This window comes from Schistocerca serialis, chromosome 6, assembly GCF_023864345.2.
Source record: "Schistocerca serialis cubense isolate TAMUIC-IGC-003099 chromosome 6, iqSchSeri2.2, whole genome shotgun sequence".
Lineage (NCBI taxonomy): Eukaryota > Metazoa > Arthropoda > Insecta > Orthoptera > Acrididae > Schistocerca > Schistocerca serialis.
Window position 1 is genome coordinate 228,489,638 of NC_064643.1, and position 22,244 is coordinate 228,511,881.

General features: G+C 43.6%; 1 protein-coding gene across 2 annotated transcripts in view; it reads right to left on the reverse strand.

Moving 5' to 3' along the window:
• The window catches only part of LOC126483803 (venom dipeptidyl peptidase 4-like), a 185,928-nt gene that overhangs the window by 93,343 nt on the left and 70,341 nt on the right, over positions 1–22,244 (reverse strand). The window contains exon 3 of one of the 2 annotated variants that reach the window (XM_050106984.1): positions 14,795–15,008. In XM_050106984.1, the coding sequence (XP_049962941.1) occupies positions 14,795–15,008 (214 nt within the window). Of the gene's footprint in view, positions 1–14,794; positions 15,012–22,244 lie in introns of both variants that reach the window. The other variant, XM_050106983.1, reaches the window with a different exon arrangement.

Consider the following 22,244-nt stretch of genomic DNA (forward strand, 5'->3'; position numbering starts at 1 on the left):
GAAGGTAAAACTGCAGGGGAAGACAGAGATTGGAATGCATCCAGAAAATAATTGAGGACATAGGCTGTAAGTGCTACTCCAAGATGAAGAGGTTGGTACAGGAGAGGAATTCACGGCAGGCCTCATCAAACTAATCAGAAGACTGATGACTCAAAAAAGGTTAAAAAATTTGGAGCCCTGCACTGGGGCCAAGGAACTCTCCATTGATGAGCTTTTTCATTTTCTGATGCAGTATTTCACACCAGAAACAGCCAGGACAGTCATATGCAGCCTGGATCATTGATTTAAGATCTCTTGCACAAGTGTTCTTTTAAGTGTCCCAAATGTGTTACCTCTTGTGCAGACCCACTAATTCATTATGCAGTTGTCTGATTAGTGCCTGATCCTGAGGGTCAGACTAGGGTGTTGATGTTGTGTGATCCATCTTTAACTCTCATTGTCCATATTTTGGACCACATGAGCTGATTTCAGCTACAAGACATGTCCTTTCTGATAACTGACAAGTGGCACAATTAGGTGTGCAAGTTAAACAGCTTGCAGTATCCTATGTGGTACCCCAGGTGGTCTTATCTCCTGCTAAGTCACCATGTGTTGACACCACTGACGATTCCAGTGTAGTCGCATTGCAGCACTGGTTATCTTCACCCGCACCAATCTCAGCAGGTTTACATCAGCCGTAGCACCGTAATACCAACTTTTGGTGGTTTTTGGAGCCTCAGCATCACTCTTCTTCCACTCACTGGGTAATCCTGCCCCAATTATCATTCGTTGCATGTTCATCAAGACTGCCCACACATGGTTATCATGGGTGAGATATGCTATCAACTGTTTGTGACTATTTTTCACACATCAACTTGTGTGATGCCTACCTCCAGTTGCCACAGGAAAATGTGTCTTGGACCTTCTTGGTCCTCAGTACCTCCCTTGGGCTTCACTTGTTTAATCGCTTGCAATTCAGAGTCTTGTCTGCACCGAGAATTTATCAATGATTTTTGCAGCAGTTGATTCAGGACATTCACTATAGTGTCAGTTACCTTGATGGCATCTGGGTAATGGGCCTTACCAAAGAGGAGCATTTAAAAATACTTCTGTCAGGTATCCAATGCCTCCCAGAGAATGGCCTTTGTTGCAAACTGGAATTGTTGCAAACTGGAAAGATGCACTTTTTCCTCACCAAAGGTGCATTTTTTGGGACATGTGCTTAGCTGCAGGACAACCATATTAAAGCTATTGTCAACCTGTTGGTGGCCAAGAACCTGAAGGAACTACAGTCATTTTTGAGTAAAATTTCATATTATGCTTAGTTCATCCACTGTGCCACACACATCTGCCATCCTCATAAATGACTGTCTAGATGCTTTCTGCAACTCAGGGTAATTATCCATAAATCAAAAAGAAAGTGCCAGATGTTATTTTCAGAGTTAAATAGTCTCATGTTTCCTGGTATTGGGTGAAGCACTTCCTCATAATGACCTCAAGTAACTGATTTCCTTACTGGCCCTCGTTCCAAGGAGCCTGATAGGACTGCCCACCACCACCAATTGCAAAAGTTGGCCCTCTTCCTCAGTAACTACTGCTATGACATTCATTAGCACTCTACCACCCAGCATCCCAATGCTGATGCACTATCACTGCTACTGGTGGGACCCAGTCCAGAGACTGAACAGAAGGAGGCTCTCATGTTCACATAGGATGAAGCCTTGCAGCAGACCTTGTCAGATTTTCCACTGACAGCATGAGAGATTATGACCACTATAGCTGCTGACACACTTTTCTGGAAAGCTGCTTCAGCAATCCAGATTGATTTGCTGGAGTGCGCACCCTCACATACCTCAGTTGATGCAAGCATCACACTGGGATATGACTTGTATGAAGGCACTAGTGTGACATCACATCTATTGGCCTGGAACCAATTGTGACACCGAACATCTGGTGTGGGCCATTAGGGCTTGTGCACAGAGCGAGGCTGCACCACTGCCCTAGTTTCCTCTTTGGTCTGTCCCAGTGCACCCTTGGGACAGGGTGCACAATGATTTCATGGGCTCACTTTCAGGCAGCATATGGTTGTTGGTGGTCCATGCATTGTCCAGTTTCCTATCCACAACCAATCTGTCCACCATGTCATTTGTTCACATGTTGCTAGTTATTTTTGCCATTGAGTGAGCCCTCAGCACCCTTGTGTCTGATAACAGCAGTTTTTGTCACAGGAATTTGGAGGCTTTTGCATTCGTAACAGTATCCAGCAAATGACTATCACCCCATTTCATTTGGCTTCTGACTAAGGGGTGGAGCATTTCATGCACACATTCAAGATGCCAATAAAAAAATCAGTGTCTGCTGCTTCCTATGACAATGCATTGTCGAGTTTTGTGGCTATGTACTAGGTGATGTTGGTCAGTTGTGCAGTCTGGTGGAATGTTTACGTGGGTACCAGTTGTGAGGTCACCTGAATTTGTTCCATGCTGATCCACATGGCATGGACCATCATGTTCCACCACAGTTTCCTCCTATGGGCATCATTTGGACCTGTTGGTTTGGTCTGTGGCAGAGGTGGCTACCGCTTGTTGTTGTAGTGGGCCACAATGGTTGGTAGCTGTTTGTGGTGGATGTCTGAAGGGCTCAGCTGAGCCATCATGCAAATCAGTTATGCACATGTCACACAGAAATGTCACTGCCATAGTCTTCCAGTCTTCTGGCTGCCAGGGTTGGTCATGATGCTGTTCCAGGTGCAGATGCCCACTTGCAGCGTTGTACTTCCCTACTGCCATCCCTCTGCATCCTCTGGTGTTCTTCCATTGCCTGGAGTCTTGAGTCCCAACGAGGCTCGCACCTGCACCTGCGGATGTGGAGCCCATGGATTTTGATCCACCTCCTACTCCTCCTCCTCGTCCTCCACCTCCTTGCCCCACATCACTTATGGATGTGGCCTTGACTCTGCCGCTGCCAGTGGTCCCTCAGTTCCAAAGCCTCTCTGCCCTTTCAACCTTCCAGCAGATCCATCGATGTCAGCATTGCTTCCTTCAGTGTTTGAACCACTGTCATGTTCTCCATTGTGTTGTGCTGGAGGTTGCAGCTGAAGCCTGGTCATTTTCAGCCTTATCAGACATGGAAGGATTTAGCATCCACACCAGTGGGCATTGCAGTCGAGGCAGATGAGCTGGTGTGGTTAGTGCCACAAAACAGTGCAGAAACCTTCCATGGAGGGCTTAGGTGGTGTGTAGTATGGGCAGACCAGCTGACAGTTGTCTTTACCTGCAGACGGCAGTAAGCCAAGGAGGTCAGTTCTTATGCTAAGTTCAGCTGCCATGAACCACACCTTACAAATTGTGGCAAGTATTATTGCCAAGTGCTCAGTTGATAGCCATTCACACCATCCATGTGCTGCAGTATTCCTGTGCACACCTCTGCGAGGGATTGGGCTTTCTGTTTCCCATAGATTGACTTGCATGGCAAGTTTTCATTTTCTGTCACCTTCCGTTCCCTGGTTATCATCGAAACACCATTGGCCCATGAAGTACCTGTGACGATGGTGTATTGTAGCAGCATTGTCACCCCAGTACAGATATTAAAAATGCAATATGGCAATGTTTGTTCTTTTGGAGACTCCACACATGAATATGTCCATCATGACTTTGAATGCGGAATCAGAACTCATCTCAAAAGACGATGTAGCACCACTTCTCTATCCAGTGTTGTTATGAAGCACATTACTGTCAGTGTACCTCTCTCTGCTGTCACACCATGAGAATCCATGACAATGTTTACTTTGCTGACAGTCTTTGATCCTCCATATGTCATCATGCTGTTTAATTAGTACTTTTCTTGCTGCAAGTACACCCATTTCCTGATTTGAAGTATGTGACACGGCTCTACAACACTGCAAGATTGACCAAGTAATATCTCTGTCTTTGTCAGAAAAAGTCATGTGGGTCCATTGAGATCTTACATTACCTTGAGTATGGCCCTCCTGACTCACATGACAGTATTGGGATCCTGACCCAATGGGTGCAGCATAATTTGGAATGATAAACTGCAATCTCAGCAAGCTACAATTCTGCTGCAGTTGAATTGTGTGTAGTGCACCTCATGCCAATTTGATATTTGTTACATGCCACTGTATCAAGGCAATGTGACTGGGAGTGGAACAATGGATTTTTTTGTGACTGAGAGTAGATTGTGCTTAAACAATCTCTTTTATTTACTCTTTCAGTTTAAATTTTCATAAAAACACCATTTTCAATTTTCCAACTGTCCAGTGCCCTCAAGTTGAATGTGACACCACATGCCAGAACTTGAACCAGCTTGATCATCAGAGCATCAGTAGCAACAACAGTGTGAACCTCAGAATTGGTGGAGCTGGAAGACAAATGGAAGACACAAGCAATTTCATTCTGAAACAGAGGCCTGAATAACTAATGTGATCTATTAAACTTTTCAAATTCCTTCTCCTTCGAAGTAACAGGATGACTGGCAGCCCAATTTCATATTTAAAAGAAACTAAACACCACACACCTTATTAATAACTATCAAGAAAGGCAGTCACTGAGCACACTTAACTGAACTTTTCAGGAAGGCAAAACTCTAGCTTCAATTAATATTAAATGTCAAGACATAATGCATTTCACAGTTGGTAATAACTAAAATGCTCATAATTGGTGTATACTGTGTAACACAGAGACAGTCACTTAGTGGTACTGATTAGCACGTATACTAAATGATCACCACTGATTACTTATTAACAAACCATGTCCACAGCAGTGTTAATTACCTAATAACTCAGATATCATCTTATTAATAGTTAAGGTTGCTTTGTGTCAGTAAACGTCTGAGTGAACACTCCCTAAGCTCACCAACCTAACTCTTAACCTGGAGGGCTCATTTGATCTTCATTAACTTTTATGACAATAGAGTCACTTACAACTAAGGAAGTGACCATTTATCATTGGCTGTGACATAGAATAAGATGATTATTGTCTGATAATTCTAAGATAGAACTAGTCATAGATAATCTATGTTCTCAGTAAACAGCAGGGAAATAACCCCTTTATGTCTACACAGGCTTTGACTTGGTGAATACCAACAGTAGAATAGAAGAATACAGCATTAGCTTTGCTGGTAGTCAGTGTAGTAATGCCAAATTATCCCTGGAATAATCAGATCAATTCTAGTTATAGGCTTTCATGGTTAACAAGATACTCGCTGAGAAAATGGATAAACTACCATCCACATATATGTTCCTTACAACCAACATAAGGGAACAACTTAAACTAAATACTTGCATGTGCCTGCAACAATACAAAGAACTAGATTAAAAATTTCATAAAACACAACTTACCAAACCTCAATGCTCATCAGGACAAACTACACATCTTCAGACAATTCAAACAGGAAAATACCCACCCAATTGACAATTTAAACCACAGTGGCACAGTCTGTCTTAATTATGACCACCACCATCCATTACAGTTGTTTAAGATTCTAAACAGTTCATCAAGTGGCACTTATTGAGCACTTCCTCTGGAATATGGTACATACTTCATTCCTTGCAGCAAACATTAAATACCAAAACACATGACAATAATACACAAAGCTGACAGTGATCAGCACAAGGCAACTTGGTATGCACATGTGCATGCAACACACAGGTAGCCACTAGCTAGCCAAATTTAAAATATAGCTAGCCAAGTACTCACTCAGACATGGCTCTTGTGAATGACCCATTCTTAGCCAATCCAAACAGTCACACATACTACTGAATGACAGTTTAAACAAAATTGCTACAGCTGGTGTCAATTATGACAGCTACATTCACTTACAGTTGCTTAATATACTACAGTACAACAAGCAAAACTGAGTAACTGCCTCCTTCTGAATGACATGCCAATTTCATTCCACATCACTGAACTCACTATGTGAACATTACAATCACTGATACAGGAAATCATTACAAGAATTCAATCAATTCCACAACACAAAGACTGCAATAGACAACTGACAGAACAAATCATCAGACAAACTATTGATCCCTGGTCCTCCACATGTTTCACAAACAAGGAATATATAAATGCTCCAAAGTGTCAGAAGCACTTTCAGAGTGAGCCAGAACCAGTCTCCTTAGGTATGGTGCCTAAACCAACCAGAAACACACACCTCACTGGTGCAACGTATCAAACCAACAACTATTAATAACTAACCCTTCATGTCATTCACTCATTAAAAGAAAATGTGAATGTCACTAATTGCCAAGCACACATCATTATGGAAACATTCAAAAAGTGAGGCAAAACCAATTTGCAAAGATATGATACCAAGTCGACTTGGAGCACACATGTACACTAAACCCATTGCAAACCCATGCAGACTTCAGCTTTCCAGGCCATACAACAGGAAATAAACTTTAAACTATAGCTAGTATAATGCAATGACTCTAGTCAATGCTTTCACAGTTTGCAACTGAGTAACCACATCATCACGAACCTGAGCAAAATAATTGTTGGAGTTCCTCTTCTTAGTTGAGTACAGAATAGTATGCAAATTCATTTTACTACACTTGTTGTTGCAATGAGAACCTGTCACAACAATATCTACATAAGTGACTTCACATCTCAACAATTCAACAAAAAACCCTATCACCACAACTGCCTGAAAAGGTCAGTACCACTGGCAAATTCTGCTGCACTGCACAACACAAAAGGAAAGACCACATCTCCACCTCCTGCAAGTCTCATGTCATGAAAACAGCTGCTAGGCTCTGTCACTTCAAGTGACAGTGCCATGTGCAGCAGGTAGAAGGATTTTAAAATCCCTGAAAGTGAAGTGAGGACTTCTTGGCTCATCACTTTCATGTTGTTGCAATTTTAATGGCAATCTTCAGAAACTTTGGTATATTTAGAATACAATAAATTTATACTTTAAACTGAATTGTAGTCCCTTTACTTGTTACATACAAATTATTTAAGTGGCATTTTCAGTTACACTGACTTTGGTTTCACAATTTTATTACTGCTCTCCATTCCTTACCAATATATGTTTAAAAATGTTAGTTATCAATCTTTCTTCTTTTCTCTATGGAGTTTTGGAAAAGTAGGAAGGGACTAGAATTTGAAGCCTTGTCAATATGTAGGTTATATTGTTATTTATAAAAATGAACACAAAACAATTTAGTGTATGAAATAGTATTTACTATTACAACACCAGTGGCAAAATAAAATATAATATTTCAAGACACAGGCTGGTGAAAACAGTCCACTCACCCAGAGTCAACTTGCAAAAGCTATTAATAAATTACCATCTTCATTCAAAGCTATGTCTTTGAAAGTGCTTCAAATTAAATTTTAAATTGTATAAAAATCTGTTTCATACTGTAGCAAATTGTGTAATGTATGTAGTGTCAACATGACATTTTAAAACAGTGTCTTCCATAGTTTTGTAATTATGTACATACGTAATTTAAGTGACGAAAGCTATTTCATATATATGATGACTACTGACAAATATTCTTGATTCTTGTTCTTGATTTGTGATTAAAGATTAAAGAAAGAACAGTGGATTGGAGAGACAACAGGGGACCTTCATGGAGAAAACACTCCAACATTTAGCAAAGTTATTGTGAAAAGGGAGCGGTAACATAGCTGCTGATGGGTAGACAGTGATTTGTGCTCTAACCCTCCCAGATATAAGCCATTTGCTTTAGTTTCTCATTCAATGACATCCATTCAGAACTAATAATAATAACAATAAACAGAATTACAAGAATGAGCATTAATTCTGCCATTATAACTGTAAAGAGAGATTTTGTAGCTCCACATCTTCCTGGCCACATTTGCAATGTATTAACACTAATGGCAAAAAATGGTCTGAAAGAAAAATTCTCAGAATATAAAAAAGATCACAATACCCTGATGAAATAGCCTTATTAAAGTAATGTAATGCAGATTTGTTTAGGATTAAAGGAGATGACTTGCCAAAAGGCAGAAGTGCTGCATCATTGATAGGTACACAGACAAAAGGTACAGAGTTTGGCTTGCTTTTGGAATGAACTTCCTTTTTCAAGCTTTTAGGAAAAACATGCATGCAAACACACACACTCACATGCACATACCTGTCTCCTACATTAGGCTCAGTTGACCACCAGCTCTTCCCTGGTCCATGGTGAGTGTACTGGGGTGAGTTGGGGGTGTGTAGTAAGGGATGGAGAGAGATGGGAGAGGCAGAGAGGGGGTTGGGGAGAAGGTTCTGATGGCTCATGGGAGAGTGGGGAGCCATCTGTGGGCTAGCTAGGGATGCAGGTAGAGGGGGCAGGTGGTAGACAGCTGGTCATGCAATATCACAGACTAGAGCATGAGATAGCAGCACAACTAACTGACACAAATTGCAGTGGGTACTGAGGCAGGGAATGGTGTACACACACACACACACACACACACACACACACACACACACACACACACATGCACGCACACACACACACACACACACACACACACACACACACACACACACATACATACACTCTATTTGTTAGGGGTTGGGAGGACAGTGAATTACCTTAAGTTTAGGCCAGGAAGATTGCTGTTTGGATAGCTCCCATCTGTGCAGCTCAGAAAAGCTGGTGGTGGTGGAGAGGATCCAGATAGCATGGGTTGTGAAGCAAGCAGCTATTGAAATCTTGCATATTGTGCTCTGCTGCATGTTGTGCCACTGGGTGATCCATCTTGATTTGGAAACAGTTTTATGTTGGACATTCATGCTAGTTGACAGCTGATTGTTTTTTGTACCAATGTAAAACAATGTACAGTGGTTGTAGCAGAGCTGGTATAGAACATGACTGCATTCACAGGTGGCCTGGCCTCTGATGGGGTAGGATAAGCCTGTGATGGGACTGGAGTAGGTAGTGCTGGGTGGGTGTATTGGGCAGGTCTTGTAGCTGTGTCTTCCACAGAGGTACGATCCCTGTAGCAGGGGAGTGGGAGTGGGAGTGGCATAGAGATGGACTAGTATGCTGTGGAGGTTGGCTGGATGGCAGAACACAACTTTGGGAGGGGTTGGCGGTCATTTAGTAGGATGTTCCTCATTTCAGGGCATGATGATAGATAATCAAAACCCTGACAAAAGATATAGTTCAGTCATTCCAGTCTGGGGTGGCATTGGGTGACAAGAGGCAGGGTGCAAGTGGAAGGGGCGGCAGCTGTCAAAGTGCAGCTAGCATTGGTGATTGGTGAGTTTGATGTGGACCGAGTTGTGGATGAAGCCATCTGAGAGGAGTTGAATGACATCTAGGAAGCCAGTATGATGTGTGGAGAAATACCAGGTGAAGTGGATTGGAGAGAAGGTGTTGAGGTTGTGGAGGACAAGCTGTCCTGGCCTTGGGTCCAAATTATAAAGATGTCATCAATAAACCTGAACCAGACCAGGAGTTTGAGGCTTTGAGAAGTGAAGAATGTTTCCTCTAAGTTGGGTGCCACATGGGTGCCCATGGCTGTGCCACAAATTTGTTTGTATATTTTCCCCTCAAAGTTGAAATAGTTATGGGTGAGAAAGTAGTTGGTTAGGAGTTTGAGGAATCTACAGGGCACTGGGAGAGGTAGTGTTCAATCGCAGCAAGGCCATGGGCATGAGGGATGTTGGTGTGTAAGGAGGCTGCATCTACAGTGAAGAGTAGGCATCCTGTATTTAAGGGCGTGGAGGTGGTGGAGCACTGGGACAGGAAGCAGTTGGTATCTTTAATGTAGGAGACTAGGTTTTGGACAATTGGTTGCAGTTGTTGATCAAGGGCCAAGATTCTTTTGGTGGGGCACTATAACCAGCCACAATGGGGTGCCCAGGATTGTTAAGTTTGTTGATTTTGGGAAGCATGTAGAAGATGGGTGTGGTGGCTGTTGTTGTGGTGAGTAGGGAGTGGATTTAGGGGAGAGCTTCTGGGAAGGCTCCATGGATTTTAGCAGGGATTGGAGATTGTGTTGGACTTCTGGGATGGAGTGCTATGGCAGAGCTTGTAGGTGGATGTGTCAGACAATTGGTGGAGGCCCTCTGCCAGATAGTCACTCCAGTTCATCACAGCAGTGGTAGAACCCTTGTCTACTGGGAGGATGACCAGGTCATGATCTGTTTTTAGGTTGTGTAGGACAGTCCTTTCTTCTGCTGAGAGGTTGCAGTTCTTATGGGAGTCCTGGGGTCAGATGATGAGGACTGGTTTGAAGCTAAGAATTCCTGGAAATTGACCACAGGATGTTTAGGCAGTAGTGTGGGAGAATCACAGTTGGATGGTGGTATGAATTGAGACAGGCAGAGTTTGTTATTTGGATTGGATTGGCTATGCTTGGAGGGGTAGTTGGCAAAGAAGTGTTTCCACTGTAGGGAACAAGAGAAGGAGAGCAGGTCTTTCGCAAGTCCAACATGGTTGAACCTGGGAGTGGGGCTAAATGTGGGGTTGTTTGGGGAAGAGACCAAACAGTGAGGTCATCAGTCTCATTGGATTAGGGAAGGATGGGGAAGGAAGTCGGCTGTGCCCTTTCAAAGGAACCATCCCAGCATTTGACTGGAGCAATTTGGGGAAATCATGGAAAACGTAAATCAGGATGGCTGGACGTGGGATTGAACCGTCATCCTCCTGAATGCGAGTCTAGTGTGCTAACCACTGCTCTACCTCGCTCTGTAGGGCTGAATGTGTGGACTTTGGAGAGAACTGAAATTTCTGTGGGGCTGAGGATTTTTGAGGAGGTTAACAACAGTATTCTGGGATTGTTTCGACTCTGGATTTTATGTAGTGTTGGTAGGGGGTTCTGGAGGATGTGGTAGGTTGAAAAGGTCAGCAAGACAGGGCCTGGGTGCTATGAGGAGTTGACAAAGAGGAACATTGTGGGTAGGATGGGGGTTGGATAGTGGTGCTCCATGGTGGGAGTAGGATGTCAGCAGGCTGGATAACTTGTGGGCAGGTGGTGTTTGGAACCTTCTTCTAAGTGTTGGAGTTTCAGGATTTCATTTTGGGTGATGAGTTGTCGGTAGTGGGGATTGCGTTGTAACAGTATTTTGCAGAGGGAGTGGAGATGGTTGAGGATGCCTGTGCCATGGAGATGTGTTTCTGTAGAATCGGGTTTGTGAGGGAAAGGGACTTGCAGGTGAAGGTCATTGTGGAAGGAGAAGTGGGATCCCGAAATAGAGACTTTTATGGTTAGGCCATTGCGAAGGAGGGGGGGGGGGATTCCTTGGCTTAGGCAGCATTTAAGGAACAGGATATGGAACAGGGTCTTGGCTAGAGATAGGGAAACTTTTCTGAACTGCCGCAGATAAATAGAGCAGGTATAGCCCTGGGGAAAGAAGTTGGCATTGTAAATGGCGAGTAAAGGTTTCAGGTGGTATAGGGGGAGTTGAATACCATTGATGGCTCTAAGAATCATAAGAGAAAGGATGGACGGGAAAATGAGAGGAGCTACATAAAGGAGACAGTAATTAAGGACGGGCGACACGAGGTTTTGATGCAAGGGACTGCTAAGTGGTATAATAATATACGGAAAGTTCTGACCACGACTTTTGCAGCTGTCGTCCCTGATTTCTTGTAACAATCCTCTTCGATGACAGTCAACACACACTTTCGTCCACGCTATGACTTAGCGGATGATGTTTATCCGCTTTCCCTGTATGCGGTATAAATCTGAGACAAGGTACCTCTAGAAACATCAAACACTTCGGCCACCTTGGGTACACAGTCACCCACCATATGAACGTCAACAATTTGCTAACGTTCGCACTCATACTACATTTGCAATGTGTTGAGGACGCTGTGCAGGTTCCGTTCGTGTTCTAACACAACAGCTCAACTTGCATGCTTCGCTAACATCTCCATTTATGATAAAACATTCATTTCTTGCCGTGTTTTCATATTTTTGTGACACCCCTGTAGGTGTAGGTGTGAATTAAGCCCTGTGAAGAACACCTAAAAATATCTCATGAAACTACATTTTCCTGGAGACATATTGAGTCTCAACTTTATCTTTGATAAACACAGAAGCTACCGTAATGAATTAAAATTTGTGCAAAGTCCTGTACTTTTCTTTAACATAATTTTGTTCGGTATTGTTTGTTTCTTTTGGTCTGGGTGGAAGTCAGATGACATCCGTTGAAGTCGATCGTTGATTCCTTTACTCAGTTTTTTTTTTATTTTTATTTTTTTTTACTTACGGAGGACAATCGGCCCTCTGACCGAACATACTGACTACCGTGCCGACGATGTACTTGAACCTAGGCTTCCTGCTTACTAGGCAATTGTGCTATCCACTACCCCACTGTGACTCTATGGTTAACACAGCTGCATGGTACAGGCTGTCCTGCTGTTCCACTATTGGAACAGAAGTGATTTCAGGCGTTCCCCAAGGTAGTGTTATAGGCCCTTTGCTGTTCCTTATCTATATAAACGATTTGGGAGACAATCTGAGCAGCCCTCTTCGGTTGTTTGCAAATGACGCTGTCGTTTATCGACCAATAAAAACATCAGAAGATAAAAAAAAAAAAAAATTGCAAAACGAAAAAAAAGCATGTGAATGGTACGAAAAGTGGCAGTTGACCCTAAATAACGAAAAGTGTGAGGTCATCCACATGAGTACTAAAGGAACTCGTTAAACTTCGGTTACACCATAAATCAGTCTAATCGAAAAGCCGTAAATTCATCTAAATATCTAGGTAATACAATTACGAACAACTTAAATTGGAAAGAACACATAGAAAATGTTGTGGGGAAGGCTAACCAGAGGCTGCGTTTTATTGGCAGGACACTTAGAAAATGTAACAGACCTACTATGGAGACTGCCTACTCTACGCTCGTCCGTCCTCTTTTAGAACAGTGCTGCGCGGTGTGGGATCCTTACCAGGTAGGACTGACGGAGTACATCGAAAAAGTTCAAGGAAAGGCAGCACGTTTTGTATTATCGCGAAATATGGGAGAGAGTGTCACAGAAATGATATAGGATTTGGGCTTGAAATCATTAAAAGAAAGGCGTTTTTCGTTGCGACTGAATCTTCTCACGAAATTCCAATCACCAACTTTCACCTCCGAATGCGAAAATATTTTATTGACACCGACCTACATAGGGCGGAACGATCACCACGATAAAATAAGGGAAATCAGAGCTCGTACGGAAAGATATAGGTGTTCATTCTTTCCGCGCGCTATACGAGATTGAGATAATAGAGAATTGTGAAGGTGGTTCGATGAACCGTCTGCCAGACACTTAAATGTGATTTGCAGAGTATCGATGTAGATGTAGATTGGAGCGCCTCGGCAATACTGACGATTTAAAAAGGGCAAAATTAAGATGGGCTGAAGTGTGCTTTGAATTTTGTGTTAGAGAGGGCAATGGACTAGGGCAAGGCTTCCCAACCTTTTCAGCAGGCGGACCCCTTCTTCAGTCGAAAATCCATGGTGGACACCTAGTCAGTCAAGAGCACAGTAACTTTAAATTTCAGAGCCAAACCCAAGGGAACGGAAAGCTTCTTAATGCAAGTGCCATGTTCCCAAGCCGCCCCCCCCCCCCCCCCCCCCCAAAGTATCAATAGTCTTTGGTTTAGAGATGAATGAAAACAACTTGAAATTAACGGTCCAATTTGAATTCCTACTGTATCCAGACACTTACTAGTGGATTTACTCCCTTTGTTCAACACACTATAGACTGATTAAAATTACTTGCTAATTGAAATTTCACACGATGGAGCTGTCTTCCTCCAAGAGCAATCAACGTCACGTCCTAACCGTTCGCTGTTGACAAGCTACCGCTTATGGTCTGTTCACTTCCACTGTTTGGCTACTGTTGTGTAAGGAGCATGCATATTTCGTAACAGTCTGTGTGTGTGTGTGTGTGTGTGTGTGTGTGTGTGTGTGTGGTTTTTCGTGAAATCCGAAGAAAAATGTTCAAATGTATGTAAAGTCTTCCTTTGGTCGTCCTCCCTCCTCATTCATTTCAACTGGAAACTTCCCTTGTTGTGAAGGCGGTGGAGAAACTGCACCCTTCTTCAATGGTCCTGACTTCAGCCACCGATCCATGTTAGAAGTAATAAACTGGTCAAAAATCGACTTATGAAATAGGTACTGCACTGACAAAGCAAGTGTTTACATTTAATGATGCCTGGGGCCGCATACGTGCCAGCGAGCGCTGTGATTGGACGACAAAGCTCACTCCGCGCATGGGTAAAAGCTTTCAGCGCCGGCGTGAGCCGGCGCACAAACGACCTCTGTATTTCGCGAAGCAGTCGATCAGAGAAGCCGCATTCTCCGGCACTAAACTGTATATACGTTCTCACTTAGGAACCGCAAAGGCTGCTTAGGGATTCGACCTGAAGTAAAAGTACACGTTTTCCACAAGGAAAAAAAAATGATGATGAATTTGATTTTCACATTTTTATGCAATAATTTTACTCATTATTTTACACAATTTGGTGAAAGGTGGCCGCGGACCACCTAGAAAGAGCCAGCGGACCCCTAAGGGGTCCGCGGACCACACGTTGGGAAGCCCTGAACTAGGGTATTCCGTGGTGTTTTAGCCACAATGCCAGGGTGGCTTAGTGGTTAGCGTATCTGCCTACTAATCAAATCAAATGACCCAGGTTCAAACCCTGGTCTTCATTATTTCAGTTTCTATCATCAAAAATCTACAAATATATACTTTTTCCAAAATTTTGTCTACTATATTTCTGTATCACACGTTAGATTACTCTCATATAGGACAAAATCACGGTGCGTGTCCTTTGTGTAGAAGACACTGAGCACTTTAGGAGCTCGGCTTAACTTTGCGAGGGCGCTGCTCACCTGAGACCCAGGTCGCGTTGATGGGGCGCGGCACGTAGCGGCCGTCCGTGATGTCCCGCAGACGGAAGGAGGGCGGGCGCGCACGTGCCGGGCCCAGAGAGACGTCCTGCAGCAGCACGGCCGCCACGACCACCAGCACGAGCACGACCACGGCAATGATGGCCACGGTCGCCACGGGCCGCCGCGACTGGCCCCAGCGAGACAGCGCCGCGCGCTTCTGGGACAGAGCGAGGCCCGCCACAGGTCACACACAGCCAGGGGGCGAAAGATATTAGCCGCGCTGCTTGGCAGCGACTCTTGTGGATAAGCGACATGCACTGAGGTGACAAAAGTCAAGGGATACCTCCTAATATCATGTCGGACCTCCTTTTGCTCGGCGTAGCACAGCAACTCGACGTGGTATGGTCTCAACAAGTAGTTGGAAGTCCCCTGAAGAAATACTTAGCTATACTACTTTAAACTGTCCATAATTGCAAAGTGTTAACGGCGCTGGATTTTGAGCATGAACTGACCTCTCGACTATGTCCCATAAATATTCGCTTCGTGACGTCATTATGGCAACACGACGGGAATTAACGCACTTCGAACGGCAGTTGAAGGTAGACACATGGGTCATTTCATTTTGGAATCCTTAGGGAATTCAATATTTCGAGATCCAAAGTGTCAAGAGTGTGCTGAGAATACCAAATTTCAGGCATTGCATCTGGCGACGGACAACGCAGTGGCCGATGATCTTCACTTGACGACCGAGAGCAGCTCTGTTTACATATAGTTGCCAGTGCTGACAGACAAGCAACGCTGCCTGAAATAACCGCAGAAATCAATGTGCGACGTACGACGAACGCGTACGTTAGGACAGTGCGGCGAAATTTGGCGTTAACGGGCTATGCCAGCAGACGACTGACGCGAGTGCTGTCAGCTCGACGTCGCCTGCAGCGCCTCTCCTAGGCTCGTGACCGTACCGGTCGGATCTTAGATGACTGGAAAACCGCGGCTTGTTCAGATGAGTCCCGCTTTCAGTTGGTAAGGGCTGATGGTAGGGTTCGAGTGTGGCGCAGAACCCACGAAGCCATGAACCCAAGTTGTCAAATAGCACTGTTCAAGCTGGTGGTGGTTCCATGATGGTGTGGGCTGTGTTTAAAAGGAATGGACTGGGTCCTCTGGTGCAAGTGAACCGATCATTGACTGGAAACAGTTATGTTCGGGTAGCTGGAGACCATATGCAGCCATTTATGGACTTCAAGTTCTCAAACAACGATTGAAGTTGCAGGAATGACAACGCGCCATGACACTGGGTCACAAATGATCGCGGCTGGTTTGAAGAACATTCTGTACAATTCGAGCGAGTGATTTGGCCACCCATATCGCCCGACATGTATCCCGCCGAACACTTATGGGACATAATCGACAGGTAGGTTTGTGCACAAAATCCCACACCGGCAACACATTTTCGCAATTATAGACGGCTAAAGAGGCAGCGTGGCTCAACGTTTCTACAGGGGACTTCCAACGACTTGTGCTCATACCACTTTGAGTTGCTACACTCCGCCGGGTAAAAGGAGGTTCGACACGATATTAGGAGATATCCCATGACTTTTGCCGCCTCAGGGTCTTCCAAACGGCTTTAATATGTTCTATACCACTTAAATGGGTAGAAAGCGAAATATCTACAAATACTGTGATAAGAACAGCCTCATGTCTAACAAAAGGAAAAACTGTTGAAAATGGCGGAAACTGCTTATGTCGGTCTGCAGCGTGCATTCTTTCATGTGGTACTAAAATCGGCCAGTAGACTGAAGCAAGGACCAAAAAACATCGTGTGATTCTGTCCCTTAGGCAAAACACTCTCCCCAATTTCTTTAATCGCCTTAGGCAATTTGTTGTACATTTTTTAATTTTCTGTTCATTTGCTTGCAAATTGACGTTGAGCCTACATCTCGTCCCAAGGTAATGGACGGCTGTTGATTCAGTAATATCAAGATAATTTTTGGTGTACACAACAGTCTGGTGAATGTACTCACAGGTGTAGTTAAAATCTCCAAGGTTTTAAGATCTTTGCAATGAGTTTGGTTACTTGTTTTGATTGTAAATCTAATGACCCTTGTCTGTAGTTCGAAAACTGCATTCATATTTTGTGTATTTGTTCCCCAGAAAATAATTCCATAGGTATGAATTGAACGTGAATATTAAATTGTGGTCATAAAGTCCCGCTATGATTACAAAAACTGATAGCTAGGAAACTGTAAGATGGCTCTGAGCACTATGGGACTCAACTGCTGAGGTCATTAGTCCCCTAGAACTTAGAACTAGTCAAACCTAACCAACCTAAGGACATCACAAACATCCATGCCCGAGGCAGGATTCGAACCTGCGACCGTAGCGGTCTTGCGGTTCCAGACTGCAGCGCCTTTAACCGCACGGCCACTTCGGCCGGCAGGAAACTGTAAGAGACAGAGCATTGTTGTCTGATATGAATTTTTAGCAGCTCTCAAAGCTTTTTTCTGTTATGCCGAATTTCATTGTGAGCTCCTCTGCTTAGTCATATAACTTCAAGGCACGATTTGGTTTCTGCCCTTGCGGGGATCAGCATTGCAGCATCAACAGCTGTTGTTGCTTAACTGGTTCGTGCGCCGAGGGCAGCAATGTCACAGACTGTTGACAGGAACAGAAAATTTTAAATTTTCCGGGAATAAACTACACAGCGAATTTCCTAAGGCGATTAAAGAAGTTGGGGGAGAGTGTTGTGCCTAAGAGACAGAAATAGACGATGTTTTTTGGCCGCTACTTCTGTGTACTGACTGATCTTAGAATCACATGACGCTGCGGACCGCTATAAGGAGTTTCTGCCATTTTCTACAGTTTTTTTTTCTTTTCATAAATATGAGGTTGTGAAAACGCAGTCATTGACGTAAGAAGGGCGAGATACTAGGAGAGCGTGGGGCCCACGCGATAGGGCCAACATCATCCATTCATCTATAACATTACAGTGTGGGGATCGACCATCAAGCTGAAAATGATGAACGGCTACGGTACTTCGCTTTGTGGTGACAGGAACTGTTACAACATGTCCACACACTAGCGATTTCCCCTTATGTTTTTTCCCCTTTTTTCCTGCGAAGAAAAATGGGCCTATTACACAACCCCACATTAGGCCACATGAGACATTTAAGCTTCAGAATGTCACGGATGTGTTCACATGTTGCATGGGTTTTCAGAGCCCCAAATGAATCCTGTGGCGGTTCACACATGTGAAACGAAGCTTCATCTGAAAACAGGTGCTTCTTCAGGTAGTCACTGTCAGCATCTGTTTAGGCGAGCAAGGAAAATGCGAATGCAGAACGCAGAGGACGATCGTTTGGCTGCACTGTTTCGACTATTTTCATGTCTACGCAAAAGGCGTAACCACTCACATCACACTTTCGGAGAGTTGACGCTTACTGCAATTCGCGTGATTGACTTCTGGGAAGTCCGCCCCCGGTAGGTGAGTGGTAGCCGGCAGGGTAACTCAGCGCGTTCGGTCAGAGGGTTAGCTGCCCTCTGTAATAAAAAAACTGAGTCAACGGCTCAACACTGAACTTGAACGGGTGTCATGGGACATCCGCACCGAACAAAATGCAACGAACAAAATCGAACAAAATGAGAACCATAAAAAAAAAGTGGCCAGTGCGACAGAATGTCAATCCCAAGGGCCCGGGTTCGATTCCCAGCTGGGTCGGAGATTTTCTCCGCTCAGGGACTGGGTGTTGTGTTGTCCTAATCATCATCATTTCATTTCAAGTGGTTTTAGAAATGGTTCAACAACTGAAAATGCTATATTCTCTTTTCTCTGTTAGGTTTTGGACAGATTAAATAAAAGGTTGCAAACGCTAGGTGTTTTCTTTGATTTAACGAAGGCTTTTGACTGTGTTGACCACAAAATATTACTGCAGAAGTTGGACCATTATGGAGTAAGGGGAGTAGCTTACAATTGGTTCGCCTCTTACTTTAAGAACAGAAAGCAGAGGGTAATTCTCCGCAATATTGAGAGTGGTAGTGATGTTCAGTCCCAATGGGGCACTGTTAAGTGGGGCGTTCCCCATGGGTCGGTGCTGGGGCCACTGCTGTTTCTTATTTATATAAATGATATGCCTTCTAGTATTACAGGTGATTCAAAAATATTTCTGTTTGCTGATGACACCAGCTTGATAGTGAAGCATCTTGTGTGCAATATTGAAACAGTAACAAATAATGCAGTTCATGAAATAAGTTCGTGGCTTGTGGAAAATAATTTGATGCTAAATCACAGTAAGACTCAGTTTTTACAGTTTCTAACTCACAATTCAACAAGAACCGATATTTTGATCAGGCAGAATAGGCATATTATAAGCGAGACGGAACAGTTCAAGTTCCTAGGCGTTCGGATAGATAGTAAGCTGTTGTGGAAAGCCCATGTCCAGGATCTTGTTCAGAAGCTAAATGCTGCTTTATTTACCATTAGAACAGTATCTGAAATAAGTGACACTTCAACACAAAAAGTAGTCTACTTCGCATATTTTCATACGCTTATGTCGTATGGTATTATTTTTTGGGGTAATTCTTCTGATTCAAAAAGGGTATTTTTGGCTCAAAAACGGGCTGTTCGAGCTATATGTGGTGTAAGTTCGAGACCTCTTGTCGACCCCTATTCAAGAATCTGGGAATTCTGACATTGCCCTCACAGTATATATTTTCTTTAATGTCGTTTGTTGTTAGCAATATTAGCCTATTCCCAAGAGTTAGCAACTTTCACTCAGTTAATACTAGGCAGAAATCAAGTCTGCATGTAGAATGCACTTCCTTGACTCTTGTGCAGAAAGGAGTGCAGTATTCTGCTGCATCCATTTTCAATAAGCTACCACAAGAACTCAAAAATCTTAGCAGTAGCCCAAACTCTTTTAAGTCCAAACTGAAGAGTTTCCTCATGGCTCACTCCTTCTATTCTGTCGAGGAGCTCCTGGAAGAGCTAAAAAATTAAGCAAATTCCAGTGTTACATTGTTGATTTTCTTCATTTAAACTTACGACTTGTCACCTGAATATGTTTTTTTTATATTTCATTTTATCTGTTTCTAATATCGTGTTATAATTTCATGTATTGGCTCGTTCCATGACCATGGAGACTTCTCCTTAATTTGGTCCCACGGAACAGTAAATAAATAAATAAAAATCCCCATCGACGCGCAAGTCGCCAAAGTGGCGTTAAATCGAAAGACTTGCTCCCGACGAACGGTCTACCCGACGGGAGGTCCTTGTCACACGACATTTTTACTTCTAGGAAGCGCGTTGGGGAAACAATTGAGAGCTGCTAAACGTTTTACAACCTACCACCATTCTCTATCAAATAGTTTACTAGTTATGATTTTCTGAAATACTTTGTAGAAACCCTGTATGTAATTAGACACAATGATGAGAGGCATAAAATGCTGACGACTTTCTGTTTGCAAATGTCATCCGATTGCCAAATTATGCTGGTTCACACTCGGCTTCTACTAGTAAGTAGACTATCTTCACTGGTTATAAACAAAGAAGTGAGTCAAAAAAATGTTCAGATGCGTGTGAATACCTAAGGGACCAAACTCCTGAGGTCATAGGTCCCTAGACTTAAACACTACTTAAACTAACTTAAGCTAATAACAACACACACACCCATGCCCGAGGGCGGACTCGAACCTCCGGCGGTAGGGTCGCACAGTCCGTGAAGTGAATTATTTATATGCATTTAGAGACCAGGAGTGCAGAGTATCTCTTAGGATAGCGTAGGTCGTCATTACGACTGGAAGTTTGCTAGTACAGAACGTCGCAATACGGCCAAGCCGTTTCGTGAACATGTCAGGTCGTCTATGTAAACCTTTTAAGTGCTGTGTGTCCCGAAGCGTTTGTTCCGGGCACGTGAAGGCGTCAATTACTCAGGTCAGGGGTGTCAGGCTGCACAATTAGAGGTAATTAGGCGCACCAGTTGGAGTGCTTTACGGCTGCCGTCCGGCAACATTGGCAATTTCCGGCTGTCTATCTTATAATAAAATTTACCGGAGGTTTTACGATCCTCTTCTATCTTGTACTCCTGTAAGCGAACATTGTAACTGAGTGTTCTAGCTCAGAGACGTCAGTACAGAGGTACTATAGGTTGTAACATCACAGAGAATTCGTGTGATTCCAACGGAAAATCAGTCAAACGGAGAAAAAATTCTATTTTGGTGATCATCATCATTAGTTGATTTACTCACTGCTGAGCATAGTGACTTCATTTCTTCGTTTATTATGATGTAACAGAATCTTCGAATAGACGTCTCGATCCACAGCGATCGCCAGCTCTTAATATAATGTGAAGAGGTACGCTGGTAATTTTCTTCTGCTTGCTACTCTTATCTCTTCGGTTTTGCCTTGCAAGACGGTGTAAATTATCCCTTTCTCTTCTCAAATGTGCCTTAAGGATCTGGAAGTAGCTTCAACCGACAGGCGAAGATAAATTTCTTGTGGAACTAAGTTCTTCTATAATGGAAACATTGGTTCTTCTTTCTATCCATTGTAGGCGAAACATCTTTCTCCCACACCAGCCCTCGGAGGCATCAATCCGGGTTTTGCCATTAGCTTTCGCGATCCAGGTCTCGCAGCCGTACTAGAATATAGAGAAACACATATGATTCCACCACTCGCATCTTCGTTGTTTTGGATATTGCCTGGTTCGTCCAAAGACCAATGGTCCTTTTTTTCTTTGTCACAGTTTCCTGCGTCTGTGATCAGAGATCCTAGATATACACTACCATTCACTACCTTTACGCAACCTGTAAGCTGGATCTAATTTAAAACTTGTCGATTAATAACTGTTAGTTTGGACTTTTTCATGTTTAGATCAACATTTAAAAGAACAGTCTTCACTCTGAAGGACAGATCTCTCTGTTCTTTCACACTTCCCGCAATGGGGATAGTATAATGGACAAAACACAGATTGTTGATTTTTCAGCCGCCAATTGAAATTCCACCATCCCACCCATCCAGTGTGTCCCTGATGAAATACTCTGTGTAGCTGTTATACACTTGAGGTGACAGTGTATATCACGTCTGGCTACGTTTGTTACCTCCAAAAACTCTGAGCATTCACCGACACCCTTTACGGCCGCGGTACACTGACGTGACAAAAGTCATGGTTCACCTCCTAACATCGCGTCGTACCTCCTCCTGCCGCATGTAGCGCAGCAACTCGACGTGGCATGGTCTTAACAAGTCATTGAAAGTCCCCTGCAGAAATACTGAGTCATGTTGCCTATATATCCGTCCATAATTGCGAAAGTTTGCCGTTTCAGCATTTTGTGTACGAACTGACCTCTCGATTATGTTCCATAAATGTTCGATAGGATTCATGTCGGGCGATCTGGGTGGCCAAATAACTCGCTCGAATTGTCCATAATGTTCTTCAAACCAGTCGCCAACAACTGT